Below are 23,496 nucleotides of genomic sequence, written 5' to 3'. Positions count from 1 at the left end.
ATATAGTGATAAATTCCTGGTGAATTCACCAAGATGGACTAACTGAGTTAAACTCATGCCCGTATAGTCATCATGCATTATTTGATTTAAACACAGATTTAAATAAACTGATTGGTAATAAGAAGAAAACAAAAGGAAAGAAATAAATTAAACACAACTCAAAAATGTATGTATGTGCAATTTTAAATACCGTGTACTGGAATCATCCACATTTAATTAGGTTTTATAATCAAGCCCGCGATAGTGTAAACAGACCGTAGAATAAGTTAGTAGAACAAAAATGTATGAATTTAAATTGACTCTAATTACCAGATAATACATCTTGAAGGTCAAAGTCAGACTGACATAAATCGGTTGTTTCCAAGTTAGAATGATTATTGAACACATCTTATTAATCAACTAGTAGTAGTCTCCCGAATGTTCATTACCTTATTTCTTTTGTAAATATTACCGATACATCGATTATATCATTACGGAATAATGTATCTTTCAAACAATGCAACAAATTTACAAAAAGGTTCTAAAAAAACTTACTTACCTCAAAAAATCCGCTATTTTAGTATGTCTAAGGCGACTCCTAACTGACTAATTACAAAATTACCATAGGTACCTATATATATTACAATACAGATGTCTATTTAAATCGACTACATTTGACCAATCTTATCATCAATAAAAAAAAATACGGTCTGAGTCAAATGCCAGACGTACAGCAAACTAGATACGGATGTGTTGATACAGTAAACTGTAAATAATAACTGTAGCTAGACATTATATTAATTCTATGTTCCAAAACAACTGTTCAATTCGAGTTTGCAACCCGCAAGTTGAAATGCGCTCTGTGGTAAATCATGGTGTGAGTCAGCACTTAGTAGTAGAGTAGCCTTTATACAAAGGTCAGGATATGGTGTGACCGGTACATAGGTCCAATCGCTACTTCCCAGGTAATGATTTATCGTCTTCTTAAGCTTTCATGTTTCATATATTACTTATATTGTTAACCTCTGTCGACGTTTTGTCTTTTGTTATTCGTCTTTTTGTCAATCAGATCAAGAATTCATTTACGTCTGATGTGAAATCTTACAAATTTGATGATTTTATATTTTAGCGGCTTATTTTGTTGAATTGAAAGTAATAGACAACAAGTTTAATACGCCCATTAAATAAGCTACCGATGTCCATTAAATTTCACTTCCAATATTAATTATCACTTTCTTTACTTTATATTTGTTGCTCATATTTTAATTTTATAGTTTCTAATAAGATACACTGCAATTTATTACTAGATTTTATTTAGGTTAGATAATAAATAATTTATATCCACCATAAGGCTGAGATTAAAACAGTTTCCAAACAAAGTAAAGGTTATCCGAGATAAAGCCGGAGTATTCATAAAAGTGTTTGGCATAGTAGCTTCGTAGAAATATTCGCTTCGTATAAAGATTAGTCACACCGATTTATGGAGCGAAACCTTATTGCGGGTTTATATATTTTCCCCTTTTAAGGACACGCTGACCTTTTTTTTATTGCTTGTAGATTAAATATTAAATAATATTAGATCAGATTATAATTTATAATTGTTGATAAATCAGATTGTGGCTTTAAGAAACCTTAGGTATGTTGTTGAATTGTTTACAGTATTTTTTAATCATAACTTCTTTTGGCGATGACCTGCGTCATCTAAAAACCCTTTAATGAGTGGTAGTCGAGTGGTACCTACAAAATTAAAAATTAACTAGCCATTTTTTTATATAGAAGCTTTAGAAAGAAACATGTATTTATTAGGACACTGGTATTTATTTTTTAAATTAGTCACCATACAAAACCAACTACATATATACTATATAAATTGGTGGACACTTTTAATAATTATTTAACAGTTTTTGCATACCTATAATCGTAAATTTTTGAATTTACGAATAGGTAAATATAGTCTCTACAATTGTTAGATATGTATGAATATCGCTTCAGTCTTCAGTTAAGAAACAAAACTGTGGCTATTATCCTGCTTTTGCTGTTTCGGTTCGGTTCGATGATTATATTTTCAAACGTTTTTTTATCGTCTAACAATATATTTTCTTCAAAGATGTCAACCACAATATATATATATCGTTATATACTTATATGGATATATAATTTGATTCAAATTGATAAGAAACAGTAATGTTACAGTTTACATGAGATGTTGTCACGATCTGTTAAACATAATTACATTCATAACATTATTAACAATTTTAACTGGAAAATTATTTTGTCTCATAAGCAGTTCATTAAACTACAATAAGCTTTATATAAACTACATATTTTGGAATGATCAGCTAGCAAGCTAATTGGGTAACTGCATAGCTATTTGAAAAATAGAGCTGTATTTTAAAGCACAATGTGATAAATTGTCGTAATACGTAAAACACAAATATGTAACTACATAATATACATCTATTTAAAATTATAATATCTATAACATAAATATTAAATGGTCTAGTTTACATTTCTAAACCACCTACACAAATACAAGAATATCCAGTATCACTTACTTGATAGAATACCGGCCAACGGGACTCCCGAGTGTCACTCACAAATTCATCTAAACACTCAACACTGATCACTGAAACGAATAAATTTGGTCACTAAAAACACATGGACATCAGTTGAGATAAATTTTTTGTACAGTTCAGTTCATTAGTCGTCTGTTTTCGTTCGTTTTCATCAATAAATCGTTCTCAAACTGTGGGGCTAGTCGCTACACTGGTGGAACGCAGTAGTTTACTTCAAACGGCCATACAGAGCCCAAGTGAACAGTCAGTGACACTGCGCATGTTCTCCTTTCTCTTTCTGCAGGTAATTTGAACGACTTGCCAGAACGAGATGACTAATCATTGGAATTTACGATTACTAAGTGTGCAGTACATCTCATTCTCAAAGCAGATTTCATGATGAGTGTAAAAGAGACGGAGAGAATATTTAGCCTTTGAAAGGTTCACGGTGAGTATATCTGGCAACAGTGTATAGAAAATGTGGAAAAATGAGGCTTTCATCGTTAAGGGGAAGCTTAATACATTACACATTTTTTTCCACCGTCATATAATTGCGTTCCAATAATTCACATACCATTTAGGTCTTGGAGATAATGTACTATTTGTATGAAATGTATAAATAAATGCTAACATAATACTTAATTAGTCAACAGTATAAAATTATAGACTAGACGAGGTCTGTATTAAACTAAAATTATATGTTGTTACACACAAGGTTGTGAATTCAAATTTGGCTGATACAAAAAATCTTGTATTTACAATTTTTATTTCTACTAAGTACTTATTTAGTATTTATGAAAAACATGACTTATTTTTAAGAGATGTCCATAAGATTAAGACGGGCTCTCCGAGGATATGGTGGTAATTAATTTTGAAAATTGATTTAAAAAGTACTAACATGTTAATAGCCACTCAATTGACAAAAGTTATCTAATGGCTGCACGTTCCAAAATGATGTATTCGTTAATGAGCCATTGCCGGAATAGGTACATCATGTAAATGTTTTTCGAACTATTAATAAATATAGTAGTTGAAATAAGTACAGTGTTAAAAGTTGTAAAATTTCTATTCAATTAAGTGCTAATGTGTTCTATTATTGTGTGTTAGTATTTTGTCTAAAGCATTACAAATACTAACTTGTTATATTTATTATCTCATCACTCTTCCTACCAGCATCACCAATTTATATTTTTTTTATTTATGAGAACTTCTCATTAATCGGCATCTTATTTAGCCTATAATAGAATTTTGAACCTTTTGATTACTGCAGTATTAGCTAAAATGGCTTTACGGTATATTGTTTTAAAAATTAAGTACAGTTAACAACATGAAGTTAGTCGTTAGTAAATGTGGCAACGTTGCTATTATGGTGTGAAGTGTGTTGTTATCTGTATTGTGTTAGTGTGAGTTTGTGCAACTGGAGAGTGGATGTGTCACTTGGAAATGCATTTTATTTGCGTATATAATATATAATTTATTTAACATCAATTTAATTTGAACAAGAGAAACTAGGAAAATGATCGGCAGTGATTATACATTGGAATTGTGCAACGTATTTCATTCTGGACAGGTAAGTAGTAATCGTCTATACATTGTTTACATTGCCTTCTAACAACTGTAGGCTGCAACAAAACGGTCACTTGATTGTACTTAAAACTCCAAATTAGCTGCGTTTAATTTATTTTTGAGATATTTAAGTATCAGATGTATAATAAATGGAATGAAGATACATAATAATATAAAAAAATATAGTGGCTACATATACCTAGTACGTAATCGAAGTAAGAAATGCAAATTGGTACTGATTCGTACAAGAACTTACCGACTAAGTTAGTAAAAATACTTGAGCTCGCTCGTTGAAATCTTTTCTATGGACAGAGCTTTTATAGATAAGAACTATTTCATTGGGGTCATTGTGTTCCATTCGTAGAAAATATGAATATATATTAAGTTAAATTATAGTTTTACTTATATTATAGGTATTATTTCAATAATATAGTGTTGGCTTAATATAAGATATTAAAATAACTTTTGATCTAGAATGACTTAAATTAATACACCTTTGAAGAGAAATTAGAATATTTAAATTAATAAATACTCGAAAGTTTGACGTGTATGTATAATAATGTATATCTGCACCGTAGCTCTTAAAGGAATGTACCGATTATGATGCGGTTTTTGATGTCGTGTACGTGATGGTTCCTAGCTTTTGTTCCGGGTTACTTAATTTTTTTAATTATATGAGTTTATTATTTATTGATGAGACAGTGAAATAGTTACGTCGTTTCTTTAAGAATAACAGACGAAGCTTTGCTCTCATAAAAATAAGTAGGAACTTTCAATAACAAGAAAGTTCGTAATGATTATTGGATATTTGAATGTTTATTATTCAATAGCTCATAAACAGATGAATCGATTGAATTGTAAATTTATGCCGTAATATCATGCGCATAAACATAAAACTTTTCTTCAAATCAAGCGCGCAAAGCTTTGAATACCTATCCTCGATATATGACAGCGCCATCTAGTTCCAAACCTCACAAAGCTGAAAATTGATAAATTATACCATAAAACAATGAATATATAGACTTTGAATAAAAAAATATAATATCGGTACTGATATACAATTTAATCAAATTTATTAATTAATTATAATTAGTCAAATTATGGTGTTTAAAAACTAAACTAAGTATAATATTCATATTGCTTATATTTAATTACAGTAAAAAATAAACCGGTATATACTTTTTTATATTTGACTCAGTCATTCTTTATACTTACAACTTTGAAACTCACGGGATCTTACTACGTTTTATTTATTATTATTGAGTTCTCTATATTTCGGCAGTGATACAACTAGCTGGTTGTAACAAAAAATTGTTTTACAAAACGACGATGAAGTATACGACGGCTTTGTACTCGTTAAAAATTGTAATGTTCTGAATATTTAGTATTATAATCTAAAAAACAATATTAAACCAGTATATCTCTTTATTAGGTGGAGCCCGGCAGTTTTTTCAGCGGTTGACTGGTGCTGTGAAGACGGGAGTTATCCTGAAAGATGTTTCGTTTATCACACACAGCGGAGAGGTCACGGCTATACTGGGCTCTAAAGGTATATTAACCATATGTATATGCACAAATTAATTATTACCCTGATAATTAATTTGTCCATATACCTACATATGGTAGGTATATATGGTATAAATATAAATATACATGGTATAAATCTACGATTATTGGATTACCAAACTTATTTACTTCAGTTTAAATAAGATAAATTGTAAGCATTTTCAGGACTATAAAAACTCACAAAATATACCTAAGGATGAATTGGAAATCTGCTCTCATTATTTTGTATTAATATTAATATTATAAATGCAAACGTAGCTGCTTGTTTGTTTTCACGACTAAAGATCATAATAGAATGTGAAATATATAGATAGTTCTATTAGTTATAAATTTTACTGATATTTATTCTATGTATAAGGTATATTTATCCTATTATACTTATAATTTTTTGTACTGCGTATTCTATGAAATATGGATTCATAGTTCTTAAATACGAGTGTATTTAACAATGAAATAACCGTTCTAGGCAGTGGTAAAAGGGCTCTCCTGGACGTGATTGCCCGCCGTGTACCATCCAAGGGCCACATCCTACTGGAAGGCGTGCCACTAGAGGAGGAACAGTTTAATAACACCTGCGCGCTGGTGCGACACTCCACACGCCTGTTACCCGGTCTGAGTGTGCAACAGACTCTCTCATTATCGCTCACTAAGGTATTAATAACAATTGCCAATAAAGTTGTACCTACTTAATTAATATTATAAATGCGAAAGTTTTTGGGTATGGATGGATGTTTGTTCCTCTTTTACGCAAAAACTACTGAACGGATTTTGATAAAACTTTATAAACTACACCCGGGTGAAACCGCAGGCACAGCTAGTTTCTAATATTTCTGTCAACACTCGGCACCCCTACATTTGTTTACATCTCCTGTGTTACTAAGTTCTGTGTAGTCAGTCCACGTTACGACTCCGCGTAGAGCAGTGTTTCCTTTTGTTTTCCTGTTTGTGTCATTCCCCTGGGACTAGATCAACCTGTGTGAATACAGGACCATCTAGTTCCAAGTTAAGTATAGCTTATATTATAGGTACCGGTATCCGCCACCAGCGGAAGTAAGGCGGTCTGCTAGACCACTAAGCCTGAACTAGTCCCAAAAAATAGCTAATGTTTATTGGTTACTATCGCCTATATATATAAACAGCACTACCGGCATCACTTTATCATGTGATACCTATATAACATGTCATAATACTATAGGCATGCTTATTAATAAAATATTGTAGATTTCAGGTTATTTGAAATCGTCCAAAGTGAAGCAAGTTATGGCTGATTTAGCACTATCACAGGTAAAGCTATTTATTACAATTGTTTTAATCATATTTCACTATCGTTTTCAATACAAAATGTTTATCTATCTTAACATATGTACAACAATCTCTTAAAGACATCTAAGAGATTGCTTTAAACATTAAGGACGCCTTTATTAGTTTATTTATTTATTAAACATTTATGTAGTGTTCTTTTTGTAATTATTTTTTCAATGTGCAGTAAAAAGTTTTATTATTTAGAATACAAACACACATACAATAGAATATAATTCTATTGTATGTGTGTTTGTATTCTAATTCGCTCAAAACGGCAGGACCAATGTTGTAAAATTTTGTATGTATAGATATTTCAATAAGTTTCTTTATGGTTACAAAAGACAAATAGACCGTATAGGATGATATCGTTCTTGATTCGGTTGTACTGCCTAAAAATATTTATTTAAACAGCTATGACGATAGGCAAGTATAAATTAATTAATATATAAATTATATTCCTTAATGAACTGTTATTACTTCGTTTAACTTCTGAGAATTAATATCCTAATACAATAATTAATTTATTAGTATAATTCTTAATTTCCACAGGTAGCCAACACATGTGTCACAAATTTAACGAAAAGTGAATATCGAAGATTAATTATAGGAATCCATCTCATCAGAGATCCAAGTAAGATGTTTTATATTTTAAAAGTTAACTTTAATAATAATCTAAAATGTTCGATATATAAACATAAGGGACATGCGTGTATTAAATCCTTTCTATAAAGAATAATACTATAAAAACATACCTGTGTCACTGTTAAATGAAACGGCTTGTCCTATTTTTTTTATAGTTGGTAAAACTGAGTATAGGTCGTAGGCTATTCTTTAAACACCTGGAACAGTGTTTAAAGAATAACCTAATATTTTTATCCAAAAATATTTTTAGATATGTATATGATAAAACATCGTTTTTCAAATTCCATAGTAATCGATATTTCTACAAGAAGTATAAATAATCGTTTGTTTTACAGTTATCCTGTTACTGGACGAACCGACATGGGATTTAGATCCATTGAATACGTATCTAGTAATTTCCATTTTGTCAAATGCTGCAAAAAAATATGGCACCGCAATTATACTCACCATGGAAAAACCAAGATCGGGTAAGAACCTACTTAAGAACCATTTTTTGTAAGGGTTTAAGATACCGGATTTAAATTCTAACATCTTTAATAAAAAAAATGTCGTACAAAATTGACATATTTTAATCATCTATCCAATAAAAAGGCCGAAGTAATCCCTTAAAAATCTCGAACACTCCTTCTGTCATTCGTTCATTCATTCATATTCATTCTAATCATTACGTTTCTTTCATACCACCTAGTTTAAAATCCTATATTTATATTATTTAGATAATATCTATATTTTTTTTTGTTTCAAGTAATATCACTGCGGGTACTTATTAAATTTGTTTGATATAGCTGTTTTTATCATTAAAATAAATAAATCAAATCGGTTGCTCGGTTATGATTCATGTATTTCTGATAAAAGAACTCTTGATTAGACTCCTAAATATATCTGAAACATGTTGTTTAGAGTCTTTTAGCTCCTCAGGGGCATCCATAAATTACCACACACGAATTCCATGGCCTCTCTTTCGAAATATATAAATTTCCGTTATTAGATCTAATTTAGTGTTTTAATTATTAGGTATATTAGATTTTGATATGTTACGTCACGAAATTTAGGAGCCGTTCCATGTTTTGGTCGGGAAATGTTATATGTAAACATTACAATTTGTCGCCTAAAACTAAAACAAAAGTATGTGACGTATGAATTTATGGGTGGCCTCTTATAGTATGTAATAAGTACCAAATAATAATATGAACAGGTAGACTACACATACCTACTTCTAACTATACGTCTGGCGCCACAATTTCACCCACTTTCGTATAAAACAAACCATAAATCTATTATGATGCTAATTCTTTCCTGTTGACGAAGCTTTTAAAAACATGGATTATGTATTGTTCGCTATTTCGGTTGACATTGTTTGAAGCCGTTTGCACAGTTGTGGCAATGTTAACAATGACAATCCGGGTCACTGGACCACTCGTAGTGTTGTTTAATCGTACAATACAATATTGAATAGCCGAAGTCAAAACTGTTACAGATGTCAAACTATATGTTAAGTTAATGGCGTGGAGTGTACAAATTAGTAGCCCATAACGAATTTAGTTTTTTTTTATATATAAAATAGGAATAGCAAACAAGCTGCTCACCTAATTCTTATCATGAGCATTCGTGACAGCACTTCCATTCCCGAGGACTAAGATGTCATGCTTTTTATTCAGTAAATATACTGTCTACAACCGAAACACAGCTTAGAAAGGCTTGGCGGCGTGGTTACGCAGACAACATTTAGCCTAAGTTAATGACGTTGAGTGTACACATTTTTAGGCACACACACATACACATTACGGAATTTAATTGAAATCTTCCATTAGAAAGAGACGAACTTCTTAGTATTTCCTGGATCCACAGTATGTGGTCTATAGTGTAGCAGAGACGGAAACTCTGGAAAGGAAACTCGAGACTTGTGAGCCGGGTGTAGGGGGCCTCCTTGCTGTCGTACGTCAACACTAACCTTCACCGTTCGTGTTTCTCTCTTTGCCCAGCCAAATCTGGTAGAGGCCTGCTAGTGCAGCTTTAGATATATGTTCCAGTATAGAATTTGTTTCTAAAGATGCACTGCAATTCTAGACAGACTAACGCTAGTATACATCTCGCTACTACTTGGACTGCGTTAGCCAGTTTTCTTTAATTCGTGTACTAAATCTTCCTAATTAATTTCTTATATAATATTCATGAAACATATGATGGAATTGTTCAAATTGTTTAGATGTCTTTCCATTTTTGGACCGCGTCGTGTACTTGTGTCTCGGTGACGTCGTGTATGCGGGGCCAACCCGCAACCTGCTGGATTACTTCGGGAGCATCGGATTCCCTTGTCCACAACTTGAGAACCCGTTAATGTACTACTGTAAGTATTAATATGTAATTTATGACGTACTATCATGATAAGACAACTAGTATAAAACGTTGGTAATCGTGCATATACGCATAATATTGATTGGCAAAAGGCATTGATGATAGTCAATGCCTTTTGCCAATAAAAGTTACTTATATTAGCCTATATATTATTCTGATGCATAAACTATATTACTGTAAAGTTTCATCGAAATCCGTTCAGTAGTTTTTACGTGCTAGAGTAACAAACATCTATACTCAAAAACTTTCGCGTTTATAATATTATTAAGATTAAGAATAATATTGGCAAACAGGGTGACTTTGCACAAAACAATCTGGTACGTACAAAGTACAAAGAAATCTGGGAATGCCTATATATGTAGAATAGATACTAGATACATTCTTAGCCATTACCTTATAATTTCACCCCTTCTTTCCAGTATGTCTATCGACAGTGGATAGACGATCCCGAGAGCGCTTCATAGAATCCAACCATCAGATCGCGGCGTTAGTTGAAAAATTCAAGCTGGAAGGACAAGGTCTAATGCAAGGCAACCTGAATGAGCATAGTCGTATAATTAATCCAAACAAGATTCAGTTGAATTACGGCAAGCCAAGCGGCTTCAAAGTCATTTGGATGTTGTATGTGTGAGTATTTTTATACCTACCTATAAAATATGTTTGTACGATCATATTGTCATTGGGCTCCCTAAAATATGGTCGAGCGCAGTGATGGCTGGCTCATCCGTCATACTCGTGAACGAGTGATGCTTGTAGTGACTGGTCTGCTCTTATCACTACGACTGATTTAATCTTATTGTATATTTATATTTGACCCAAAAAAATGAGTGCTCGTTGGTAATTTGTATTCACACGTTTCGACTTCTAAATGTAAACTTACAATTATTTAAACGAGCAACACCCGAGTTTCTTGCTCGTTCTTCTTGTGATGAGACAGCTTTCCGAACGAGCGGTAGATATTACTATTTCATAATAATTATTACGTTGTTATTTCAGGAGAATGCTCGTATCAATATTCAATTTAAAGAAGCACGGTATAAAACAAATGTGTATGAGATTATTTTGTCTACCCATATACTTTTTAATACTGTGGCTCTTCTACAATGAGGCTAAGGTAACTAATCATCCGACTCAATGGATCATTTTATGTACTAGTGCTTTTACATTTTTATTCTGTTTTCTTGTGGTATTTGCAGGACTATCAAAGAACTTTTATAACTAAGAGTGGACTTATATTCAACGCTATGGTAGGCACTTACTTCATCAGTATAATGAATACTATTTGTCTATGTGAGTATAATAAAGGAATCTCCGTTTTTTTTTTATTTGTAAATGACAGAATCTAGTTATTTTAGTTTGAATTCTAGAAATCTAGAGCCTTCTAATTGTTTCTTATATTAATTATACATTAGCATATTACAAATTACAAGATTTTTGTCTGACCAGTACCTAAAGCAATTTTTTGATTCGGTTTTGTTTCTGTATATCTTATCATCAGACGAACCGTCAGCTTGTTAACCATATTAATTATATAAAGTAAATAATAAAAACCGATATGGAAATACGTTACATAATCAGGATAGCGTAGATACCCTAGTCTCCTGCATAAGGCGCTGTCCTAATCAGAGTGTAGTGTAATAGACACGTCAGCACTAATTATTCATGTAATATTTCCAGTTGGTCCATATAGAACAAGATACTACCAAGAAACGCAAGAAGGACTGTACAGTGGCGCCAGTTTACTGCTTTCCTGGAATTTGGTATCTTTACCATTCTCCTTCATCAGTACATTTGCCTCAGTCGCTATAGTTTATTCGTAAGTGAACATGTTATATGCCCTTACTACATTATAAGATGATCTCTACGTTAAGTATGATGAAGGTCAGAAAAAGATTGATTAATTCTAGTTCTAGTTCCGTGATATATTCTAATGTACAGATCTGAAAACATCACCAAAATACCACTATTAAAAAGATTAAAAAAAATTTTTTCTTTTCTAATCTAAAACATGCATGCTGTCGTTCAATTTTATGATTACGCATAAGTAAACATTACGTTATTGGTTGGTTTAAATTGTTTTAAACGTAATTGGTTTACAAATGAACGCACAAAGTAAAGTAACTACTTGCAGAAGTTTTTACAAGTTTTGTACCTACTGTTTGCAGAACTCTCAAAAAGTATTTAAACAACACCTATTTATCTAAATTTTTATATGATTTTTTAGGATAATCGGGGACATGTCTGAAACATTGGACTATGTGTACTTCTCACTCGTGTTATGGTCGTGCTACGTTTACACAGAGCAGCAGACCATTGCCATCATGATGTTCGTGAAGAACGGTCTAATCGCGGCCATTGTTAATATTTATATTACTTGTATTTATGTTATGTTAGCTAGCGGCATCTTGAGGTGAGTTGTTTCATAAAAATTGATTTTTTTTAATAAATTAATACTTTTTCGACTGTTATACCTAAGGTAGGTGTGGCGAATTAACTATTATCGCGCGGCAACACCGTTGCCTAGTTACGACAAACGAATAGAATAACAGGCCTGTCATTCGAGACCGAATCATTTTTCTTGTACATACCCATATATAGATTGTAAATATTTCGTAATTATAAATATGTACATAACAACAATCTGGACTCCTCATTTCACCTCCTTCTTTTCCGCTGCTGCTACAAGAATACAACATAAACACAAATAATAGCGGTAACAATATAGACGCTAAATTGGTGACCCACGTCGTTCCAGCACAGCAGCCACAGTAAAGCGTGAACCCACTCCAGTCCAGGTGCCATCTTTCCTTCATTCCTTATTCATACCGCCAACCAGACGTAATCCATTCAAGTGCATCACTGATGACCGCACCGTCACTATTGACTGACCGTTCCTGTATATACCGTCGTAGTACCCACCGTCGCCTATAAAGGAACTACGACACGGGCCAGTACAACGCAGTCAATATACTCCGAGTCGGACTTCGATTCCCGGATGAAGAACATTTCATATTACTCATTTTGTATATTTCTTTGTAAAATTTTATTTATTTTTCGTCTCGAAATGATCAATTCGGCACATTCAATGTAACCACATCATCTGCCCCGGAGGTACCTAAATATTTTATTTTTTAATTACCTCCCTCCTGACCTGTACGGCATTGCAGTTCACACAGGTTGAGATAACATGGGTGAGTCTATCACATTTAATTCATTATCAGTCATCTACCACCAAGCCATTAATCATGGGGGAAAAGAACAGTGATCAGCCGGGATGCTGTGAGTCCTGCTCATCTCCTACATGAGCCCTCACTACGATCCACACTTTCACTTCTATTTCCTTCCATTTTATCTGGACTGGAACAACAAATGATCAGCCGGGATATTGTGAGTCCTGCTTATCTCCTACATAAGCCCTCACTACGGTCCACAGTGTCATCTTTTGTTCCTTCCACTTCACCTAGAAGAAGAACAGAATGAGGATAAGCCGGGATGCTTGAGTCCTGCTCATCACTTACATGAGCCCTCACTACCATCCACCCTTCCTCTATTCCTTTCACTTCTTCATCATTTACACTATTACACTCATCTCAATTCGCCACCACTTCATATAATCAACCTGCCTCAACGCAAAATCATTGGTTACCAGGTCAGAACGGAGAGTTTTATTTGATGATACTTTAGATTTATAGTTAATTTTCTTTTTCTTTCGCCTTTTTCTCTCCGCGGGGGGGTGGTGTGGCGAATTAACTATTATCGCGCGGCAACACCGTTGCCTAGTTACGACAAACGAATAGAATAACAGGCCTGTCATTCGAGACCGAATCATTTTTCTTGTACATACCCATATATAGATTGTAAATATTTCGTAATTATAAATATGTACATAACAACAATCTGGACTCCTCATTTCACCTCCTTCTTTTCCGCTGCTGCTACAAGAATACAACATAAACACAAATAATAGCGGTAACAATATAGACGCTAAATAGGTATATGTTAGTTTGAAAACTTTTAGAAGATAGTATATATTCATATTGTCTGCCTTCATGTAATATAAGCGTATTAGCTATATTTTTGTTTATCTGTTGTCCACTCTGTGAGAAGTTCGGACATAACTTCCCTCACAAAAACGTAACACTTGGCATGCATCTAAAGGGGCACGCTTCTTGCATTGTGTCCGTTAGATATAAACTCATGACCTCCATTGTGAAGTCGGGTAAAATAGTAGGCCACGACACTCGAGAAAATAATTATATAATTATTTATCAATCAATTTTGTACCATTTTGTCATGAGTATTTTTATATCACCGGCGACTGCTTATTTCGCAGCTAGCTGTGTTTCGATTGCAGAACCTCGTAAGTCAGTCGATATAGCTGTGACTAACAACAACAGATAAGGGAATCTTCAGCAAATTATTGTGATAAGTCAGAATTTCTGAAGTTTCAGTTAAATAATTATAAGTAATCATATGGCCAATTCTCCGCTAGTGAAGTTTATGATAATAAAAACTTTTTTACGCAAAGCGGCCTAAAATAAATATTACTGTAAACACAAGCATGTCTGTATTGATCATTCATTAATTCATTTAAAATTCATTCCAGATCATATAAAGGCTTTGAAGAGTGGCTGTATTATATAACATACATAACACATACACGGTACGCGTCGATATTCCTGCACCAAAATGTGTTCAGACAACCCATCTTCAACAACCTGCCATACACGGACAACGAGAACTGCACGTCTATAACCAGCCTTATACAAACATCATCGAGTCTAAATACAAATTCGAACTCGAATTGCAGATATGTGAATGGCAAAGGATTCCTGGCTGAAAGATTCACATCGAAAAATTTCGTCGGTGATATTTACACTTCTGGGGATTTCAACTTAGAGTTCAATTTGGGAATCTCGTTTGCCTTTTCAGTTGGTCTCATGGTCTTCAATAAGTTTTTATATCTCATGCCACTGCCCAGTTATATCACAGATAAATTTAGAGAGTGAAAATAGAAGTAAATTGATATTATTCATTAGATGTAACAAATGAATCAAACGTAAAATATTATTTAGAAATTAATCGTATTTTATTCAAATATAAAATAAAGATTATTACTTATTAAAAAGCTGTTTTTATGTAAAATGTCATTGGAAAAATATTATTACATTAAATACTTTTTCTAATAACTAAAACAGGGCGTTTTAATACATTTAAGTATTAAAACACTTATTTAAGACTAAGTACTCGCTGCGTTTAAGAAAATATTTAGAAATGTGACGTTACAAAACTAACAGCGACACCCAAACCCTTGACACAATGTCACAGTTAGTCAACCATACTCCGTTTAATGTGTGCCGTATCTGAGGACTATTAAAATAATAAAATATTTTTTCTTAAAAACGACTTTATTATACATTAGTGAAATTGACACAATTCAGCATCAAATATAGTTGGGCACAGCCTCACATTTATCGGGTCACCAGCAGTCACTATTTTTTTCATAAAGTTTGTATTGATTAGCATGCTTTTTGAATCAACACTTTTGTAACGAACGATGTTTGACTGCTGTTTTTGCATAAGCCAAATATTACAGCAATACATACAGCCAAATCTATATATATAATCTGTTACAATTTTATAAAGTCGCTTAGGGCTTTTGGGTAGGTATATATTACTGTAGTTTCCGTTTGTGATTCATTTTCATTCTCCGTTCCAACACATGGCGTACCATCCTCTGCAATGAAAAATTATACTACTCTTATTTATACTCTGTGCGCTGTAGCATGTTGCGGGTGACAGTTACTAATTGTACATTTAACAATTGGTATATTTAAGTTAATAAAGTTATTAATGATTTAATATATTCCTAATGTGCTACAGCTGAAGTACTATGTCATAATTTGTAAATCACGGCAACTTTTAAGAGTGAAACGTTTTCAGTTTTAATTACCGAAAAAGTTAATGAAACTGTCACTGTCATGGTATAGCTACTATGAGTTTTTTTAATGCATTAATCTAAATTTGTAGGACCAGTGACGTGATATTCATCAGTGTTGAATTTTTTTCAACACTGATGAATATCATTGAAAAATGTAGTTTATAGTGGTAATAACGTCCCGTGTGATAGATCCCCCGTCCAATTCAAACGGAGATCGAAATTTGAGCCGAGGTTCGAACCCCCAGCTCCCCTAGAACCCCTCAGATTAATTTCATATCCGTCGTTACTTCCGATAGTCGCGGGTTCGATTCCTCGCACAGTACCGACATTTGTACGAATAAGTATGATTGTTTGCATCAGTGTTTTCTATATATATTAAGTATGTGTTAATATATACAAAAATATATCTGAGTATTTATATCAGTTGTCTAGTACCCATAACACAAGCTCTGCTTACCGTGGGACTAGATGGCGCTGTGTTAAATTTCGAGACAAAAAAACAAATTCTGTTAAGTTTGGGACTAGATCGCCTTGTATGTGTTGGGTATTATTGTTTATGATTTAAAAAAGTCTTACCTCCATAAACAACAATTGTTTTATTCAGCTTATTGATTGTGACCTGAGGGAAGAACACAATTCTGTAAATACAAAACTAATTCTTACTAATATTATAAAGCATATTTACTCATCTATATATGTATATAAAATTCTCATGTCACAGTGTTTTATTCTTGTGTCATATTGTGTTGCCATGTATTCTTATATATATACTTAATAGGTCTGAGAATAGGTTATCTATTTTTTTGTACCCCTACGTCATAAGGGTGGATCACACCAAAAAAAATTTTACATAGTATAAGGGACAATTTTGCGGCTCACCTGATGGTAAGTGATTACTACCAAGCCACATTATTACACACACCACAAATTAGGCCACAAGCACTCACAACACCAGAGAAATTGCAAGTGCATTGCTGACCTTCTAAAAAGGGAATAAACTCCTTTCTTGAAGATTTCAATATAGTATTGATACAGAAGTATCATCAGTGGAAGGTGATTCCACAATGTGATTTGTGAGTAAAAAAAATGTTTCCGCAATACGCATGGTGGAGGACCACCATACATCTAGATGATCAGGATGGTATTTTTAATCCTATCCGCTTGTTTATTATTCCTTTATTTTTTTTAATGTGTGGAAAATGGTCACTATTACATCAACTCTATAGGCAGTATTTCTCACTAAAATCATTTAGTATACCTAAAATTACAATCCTGGCAAATCATGGTATCATATTATATAGCATTCAATCATAAATCAGATGACTATGTTCATAAGAAAAAAAATGTACGAACTTACTGGCGAAAGTGCTGTTTCTCTAAATTTCTTCAAATACAATTTTAAAGGTTCAACATAATTGTCAAAGCCTAGTGTGTTCAGTGCAAACAAGACATCTTCACCGTTGATTGTCTTACGCTTCTCCACCTGACACCTGTCACTGGCCTCACTCGTTACAAATGATATGAATTCTGATATACACTCTTGTACACATTCTCTTGCATCTTTGGCTATCTGTAAGTACATTCCAATGTTATAATAATCCATATATAACCAGAGATTAACATGTTATTTCCATAAGCATAATACTAGTGCTGAAAATAATATCTTCAAACAATCTACAAATACACCTTGGTTTGCAACAACATCTGAGGTTCATGAGTATCTCAATACAAACACAGTAGGTAAAGAGATAAAACACTGCTCCTCCAAATACAAGACACGACTAGTAAATCATCCTAATGTGCTGGCCAACCAACTGATAGGCCCCGACAACATACATCACCTTAAAAGGCTTAGGTTACTGGATCCCGATGACTAATCAGGACCATCTAAAGAGACTATGAGAATCACACATCTTGCAATGCAACATTTAGCACATCTGTTCATAGACTTCGACTGATTGTATGATGAACACAGAGAAAAACATGTAATTTGTATTAACATATAAATGTCAATAGATTTGTTTTTTAATAAGAATAAAAACCAAATCTATATAGACATGACACTTATCCCTTATTGCCTTAACAACTCAATGAATGATCACAATTGACATTTTTAGGCATACATGAGTAAAAACTCAAGGCACTCAAACATTTAATACCTAATAAGCAGTTGCCATATAGGATGTAATGAATATATAAACATACCCCCCAGTGCTCGCTGCCTTTAGTTACTCAATAGTAATAGATAGGGTACATGAAATATCTGATATTTACCTTGCCATTGTGTGGTATAGCTCTCTTCATGATTTTAGCAATGTTAGCAATAGGTAAGAATCTATCTTGCTCCCGGAGCGGTTTACCTCCACTATTTGAGTCAGAGTTGTTTTCTTCCTCTGAAAAAAAAAAATTATGCAGAGATATGTATACAATAGTCTATTTTTTAATTCCGGAGACTAAATTGGCAAATAATGTTAAAATTTACAAATAATGTTAGCAGGGTACACCACGTACCTGTGATATCAATTTGTTTGATCAGAAACTTTTATTTTAACATATTGGTTTTAAAGCATTAAATGTCATTTCCACAATATTTTTTTATACATTACATATACATACATTTACTAGTGTGTCCATATGTATGTGATAATGCATTTTAAATAAACACCCACATAAAATTTCTGAATTACCTATAAAAATGGGTAATTAATATTAATTTCTGACAGTCCTTCCAATTTGTTTAAGAAATGCAAAAACCTGGCAACATCAGTAGTGTCAAATTTGTCTCCAGGATTAAAAAACAGAATATATGTACTATGTTTACTATGTATACATAGTAATATTATGGAGTATGGAGGCATGACACTTGTTAGCCCAGGAATGTATATATATATAATAGAATATGGGACTATTGTGGGTAATTTTGTGTATATAGATGGAACTAATAATTACCTAGTACATCGTCAGAATGAACCACGTAAGTGTCTTCGTCCACAAGAAATCCATTGTCTAATCTGACTAATTCTGCACCAATTTCATCGTTTTCCATGTTTTAGAGCATACACTAATATAGGTGATACAATAAGTGGTATTTTTATTAAAAATGAATACACTTGCGTTCTGAGTATTTGATATCAAATTTCAATCAAATGATCAAAACAGAATTATACAAGAAAATTATCACAAATTGTTTATTTGGAATAATATTATTTTACGAAATAGTTCAATAACCAATTTAAGAATTAAACTTAACAATGTACACAAAAATTGTAATCGGAAAACAAATATATGTTACTATATTGAATTCATTAATCATTTAGCGACCAAGAAACTTATCAGTATGTTTGTAGATTTCACAATTTTCTTATTAATTAAATATTAAATGAAATATATTGTGGTTTTTTTGCCATAACATACACCTAAGAACTGACAATTTGACAATAGATTAAATGACAGCTGAATGACATCAGTTTATCATTTATGTTACAGAGTATGTTATTTGAAGTATTGTAAATGGACTCTGGCAAATGCTTTTAAAATAATCATTGTCATTGCCAGGTATAAGAAAGAGACACAGAGTTTAAAGGATTATGTCTCTTTCAAAATTACAGTATTTTAAAATTTATAAACTTCCAGAGCCATGAAAAATAAATAATAAAAAGTAATTTTTAATCAAATTTTCAATGATGTTTTTCATTAATATCACAAGATATTTTCATTTTAATTTTTGATTATACCGCACATTTTCGGAACTATGACAGCAGACTGAACTATGATAATAATAGTAATCAAATAATGCAAAAGTTTTAGTTAGCCATCGAGGTTATATGAGATTTGAGGTCAACAAACATATGTAGTGATCCAATATACTACTTATAATTTTTCAAATTATCAATACATAATGGGTGTTCCGAAGTTCTTTAGATATACCAGTGAGAGGTACCCCTGTCTTAATGAATTGGTGAAGCAATATCAGGTAAATAATAGAAATGCATTGGTATATTTCAAATTGTTAAATGCCTTCAATTTTCACGTTTTTAAGTATCCGCATGCAGATAAAATGAAATGTTAGGAAAGTTGTCTAAATATCCATTTTTTTTAAACAGATACCTGATTTTGACAATATGTATCTGGACATGAATGGAATTATTCACAATTGCTCCCATCCTGATGACTCCAATCCACACTTTCGTATCACTGAAGAGAAGATATTTAAGGACATATTTCATTACCTTGGAACTCTGTTCCAAATCATCAAGCCAAAGAAACTGTTCTTTATGGCTATTGATGGAGTGGCTCCCAGAGCAAAAATGAACCAACAGAGAGGTAGAAGGTATGTTATACAATCTTTAATATATATATATATATAAACTTTTTATTTAAGTTCATTCCATTTTCCCAATCTCCATCTGATGGATTCAGTATATCGAAGAAGGAGAGTTCTTTATATTTTAAGTTCAATAATATATTTTAATCAATAAAGTATATAATAAATGGATTTTAGAATAACTTATGAATACAACTAGGTATAACTACCACATAAACTGCCAACAAGGATGTATTTCTTTGTTTTTTTTTTTATTGTTGCAATCAATTCTTGACCTGAAAGTAGATTTTTTAATATGTGAACAATATAATATAACACCATGTCCACCTCTTGGGTAGGATCGTCTCGTTAACATTACTCTGAAATATTACAGTATAATATGTTTAAATTTTATAATACAAAAACAATGATAATATAAAGAATAATGTAATGTAAGAGGGATGGCAGAAGATGGACGAGGCTTACCCGAGCGGCCCACACAACTAGAAACATAATTAAACCAAAAATATTATAATTATATGTTATAAATATGTACTATGTGGAAGAATAAAGCTATAATAATAAGAATAAGTTATTTAATGTAAATTAAAAGTCTACATTTTTTGTTTTATCATACAACTGTGTGTTATTCACAGATTGTATTTAGAAAAGTGATTATACTGAAGTACTTAATTTCATCCTACAGATTTAGGTCTGCTCGTGAGGCAGAAAAATTAGAAGAGGAAGCCATTGCTAAAGGTATGTCATGTTTGTCTGCTATTTAGTGTTTTGTTTAAGTGTAATACTATTACAAACTTGTATGAATTGATCATATTCACACATATGAACTACTCATACATATCCATAAGACGGGATTGTGTATTTGATATTTAACTATTCAAAGTTACATAGATTTTTTTTAACTTTATATGGTATATCTTCTTTTGGTTGAACTATTCACTCATTCATTATCCATTGAATGTGAAATGTGTATTAATGTTCATTCATATTTTAAGGTGAGGTCTTGCCAAAGGAGAAGTTTGATAGCAACTGCATTACACCAGGAACAGTATTTATGGCCCGTTTACATGAGCAACTGAAATACTTTGTTAAACTTAAGATGTCTACAGATCCCCTCTGGTCTAAAGTAAAAGTTATTCTCTCTGGACATGAGGTGAGTATTTGTTTATAAAATGTTTTTAACCTATAGTTTATCTTTATGTAAATTATAATATACTACCTGGCCCACATCATTCTTGCCCGTAAAAGTACACCATAAGGTTCAACTGTATTTCACAAATCATTCAGGCACCCAATAAAATATACACAGAAAATTTCATTCAAATTGGTCCAGCCATTTAACAGAAGTTAGGTGACTAACACACAGACAGCAAAATTGTGTATTATATTGAGATATTTATATAGACGTCTGGTAGTAGCCATATGGGAGGTCCATATGGCTACTTCCAGAAGATTTTGTGGAACAAAATACTTAATTTTTATAATTAAGTATTTTATTCCACAAAAAAAAATAGCACATGGAATATACATTTTTCATATTTATATGTATCATAGTATATATACATGTCAAAAGTAATCATCAAAATCTACAAAATTCTGTTAGAGTTAAATAAGGTACATATTTCAGACACCAGGAGAGGGTGAACATAAAATCATGGACTACATACGGTGGGCGCGCTCGCAACCTGATTACGACCCTAACACTCGGCATTGTCTATATGGACTGGACGCCGATCTCATCATGTTGGGCATGTGTACCCATGAGCCACACTTTGCTCTGTTGAGAGAAGAGGTAAGTCTATATTAAGGTTTGAGCTAATAAACCTAGAAGTCTTGATTCCTTTCTAACTACCATAGTAGGCAACTAAATTCCTAACATATTGGTATTTTCTATACATGAAGCTTCATATTCAAACACTTCAGTGTTCATTTGTTTAAATATGTGCATCTATGGAACTACCAATCAAATTTAGAAAGCCTTTGCATTAGATAGCTCAATTATGCAAGAAATTTATCAGTTATAAGACTATAAGAAATACTAAGCTAAAAAGGCACAAGTGCATCCAAGACTAGGGGATAGGGGAATATATATACATTGGGGAATGAGGTCTAATTTTAAATTAAGCCAGGAATAGGAGGTCGAAACCATGGAGAAAACCAGTTTTAATATAAGGAATGAAGTACAATTGTGTTTCAATCATGTAATTCTAGTGTATACATCGTAAGGAATCAGTTCACTGATTACAAGTGTACTCATAACTAACTGAGACTATTATATTTATTGAAAATCATTCAATAAATATAACAGTCTAACAAAAGTGTTTTTGCTTTGTTTTATATCACTGAAATCATGTGTTACATTTACTATTCTGTTGTCAAATTTGAATTGCTGAAAATATTGGTCCACGCCTTGTGCTTACGTATCAAGAAATAATCCAAACATTAATTTTTATGTAGAAATCTTACAATTTAAGATCTTGAGTGTTACTGCTTCCCAGCTGCTTTGATTGTTGTGTTTAATATATTAGCACAAAACAAAGATTTTGATATTCATGAGCAGTCTCTTTATAATAAAATTAAAAATAATTACTAAATATATGTATCAGTTGGCTAGAGTCCATAGTATATTTATTGTTCATTTACTCTAGATAATTACAAAATTGAAGGTGAACAACATCAAATTAAAAGGTCAAATGTCGAATTTATGTTTTTATAACATTACTACACGATAATTGTACATTTGTGTAGTATTGTTTACAAATTTGTCAGCAATTAACAATAGATGCTGTAGTATAAAGTAATTGGGTTTGTTTTATACTACTATCCTGGCAAACAAGCACACTGCTCATCTTCTGTCTGATGGTAAACAGTTACCGTAGCCTATGGACGCCTGAAATATCGGGTGTCACGTACGCATTACCGACCCTTAAGAAACCTTAATATACCCTTCTTGAACGACCTCGGCAGGTAGTTCATTTTACAATTTAACGGTGTACAGTGTACGCGGGCGGAAGCTCCTCTGAAACCGCACTGTCCGAGATCACGTAGGTTCTAGTGTGTGGGGATGAATTCCCTGCCGATAGCGAGCGGTGCGATGGTAAAAGGTAGCCGCAGGCATGTTGTCGAAGAATTCTTTGGTTGTATATTACAAGATCTAATCAAATTTTACTCTTTTCCTTTAACTAACTACCTGTGTACGTGTATTATACATATACACCTTCCTATGGAATCACTCTATTTAATAAAAACTGTTTAAATCTGTTATT

General features: G+C 32.5%; 3 protein-coding genes across 3 annotated transcripts; 2 read left to right on the top strand and 1 right to left on the bottom strand.

Moving 5' to 3' along the window:
• The first annotated feature begins 3,943 nt into the window (after positions 1-3,943).
• LOC131850211 (ATP-binding cassette sub-family G member 5-like) lies at positions 3,944-15,074 on the top strand. Its single transcript, XM_059200382.1, has 13 exons — positions 3,944-4,111; positions 5,539-5,649; positions 6,133-6,317; positions 6,888-6,950; positions 7,518-7,599; positions 7,946-8,077; positions 9,817-9,957; positions 10,385-10,592; positions 10,962-11,079; positions 11,162-11,255; positions 11,643-11,781; positions 12,190-12,375; positions 14,572-15,074. The coding sequence occupies exons 1-13, from the start codon at positions 4,051-4,053 to the stop codon at positions 14,972-14,974; spliced, it is 1,923 nt and encodes a 640-aa protein (XP_059056365.1). The 5' UTR covers positions 3,944-4,050; the 3' UTR covers positions 14,975-15,074.
• Positions 15,075-15,411: 337 nt separating this feature from the next.
• Positions 15,412-19,292, bottom strand: LOC131850252 (uncharacterized). The gene is made up of 5 exons (XM_059200422.1): positions 18,856-19,292; positions 18,181-18,299; positions 17,264-17,476; positions 16,483-16,525; positions 15,412-15,702 (listed from the first exon to the last, which is right to left on the bottom strand). Exons 1-5 carry the CDS (start codon positions 18,950-18,952, stop codon positions 15,596-15,598), a joined length of 579 nt encoding a protein of 192 aa, XP_059056405.1. The 5' UTR covers positions 18,953-19,292; the 3' UTR covers positions 15,412-15,595.
• A 512-nt stretch (positions 19,293-19,804) lies between these two features.
• On the top strand, positions 19,805-22,022 carry LOC131850298 (5'-3' exoribonuclease 1-like; the record flags this gene model as incomplete). Its single annotated transcript, XM_059200506.1, has 5 exons — positions 19,805-19,879; positions 20,010-20,236; positions 20,916-20,968; positions 21,226-21,383; positions 21,858-22,022. Coding segments are annotated over exons 1-5 (678 nt in total), but the record flags the coding sequence as incomplete, so codon positions are not given.
• Between the last annotated feature and the right edge of the window lie 1,474 nt (positions 22,023-23,496).

The sequence above is a fragment of the Achroia grisella genome, unplaced genomic scaffold (assembly GCF_030625045.1).
Source record: "Achroia grisella isolate CSIRO2021 unplaced genomic scaffold, CSIRO_AGI_Agris_v1 utg719, whole genome shotgun sequence".
Taxonomy (NCBI): Eukaryota; Metazoa; Arthropoda; class Insecta; order Lepidoptera; family Pyralidae; genus Achroia; species Achroia grisella.
Note: the sequence above shows the minus strand (reverse complement) of the source record. Positions and strands in the feature narration are given on the sequence as shown.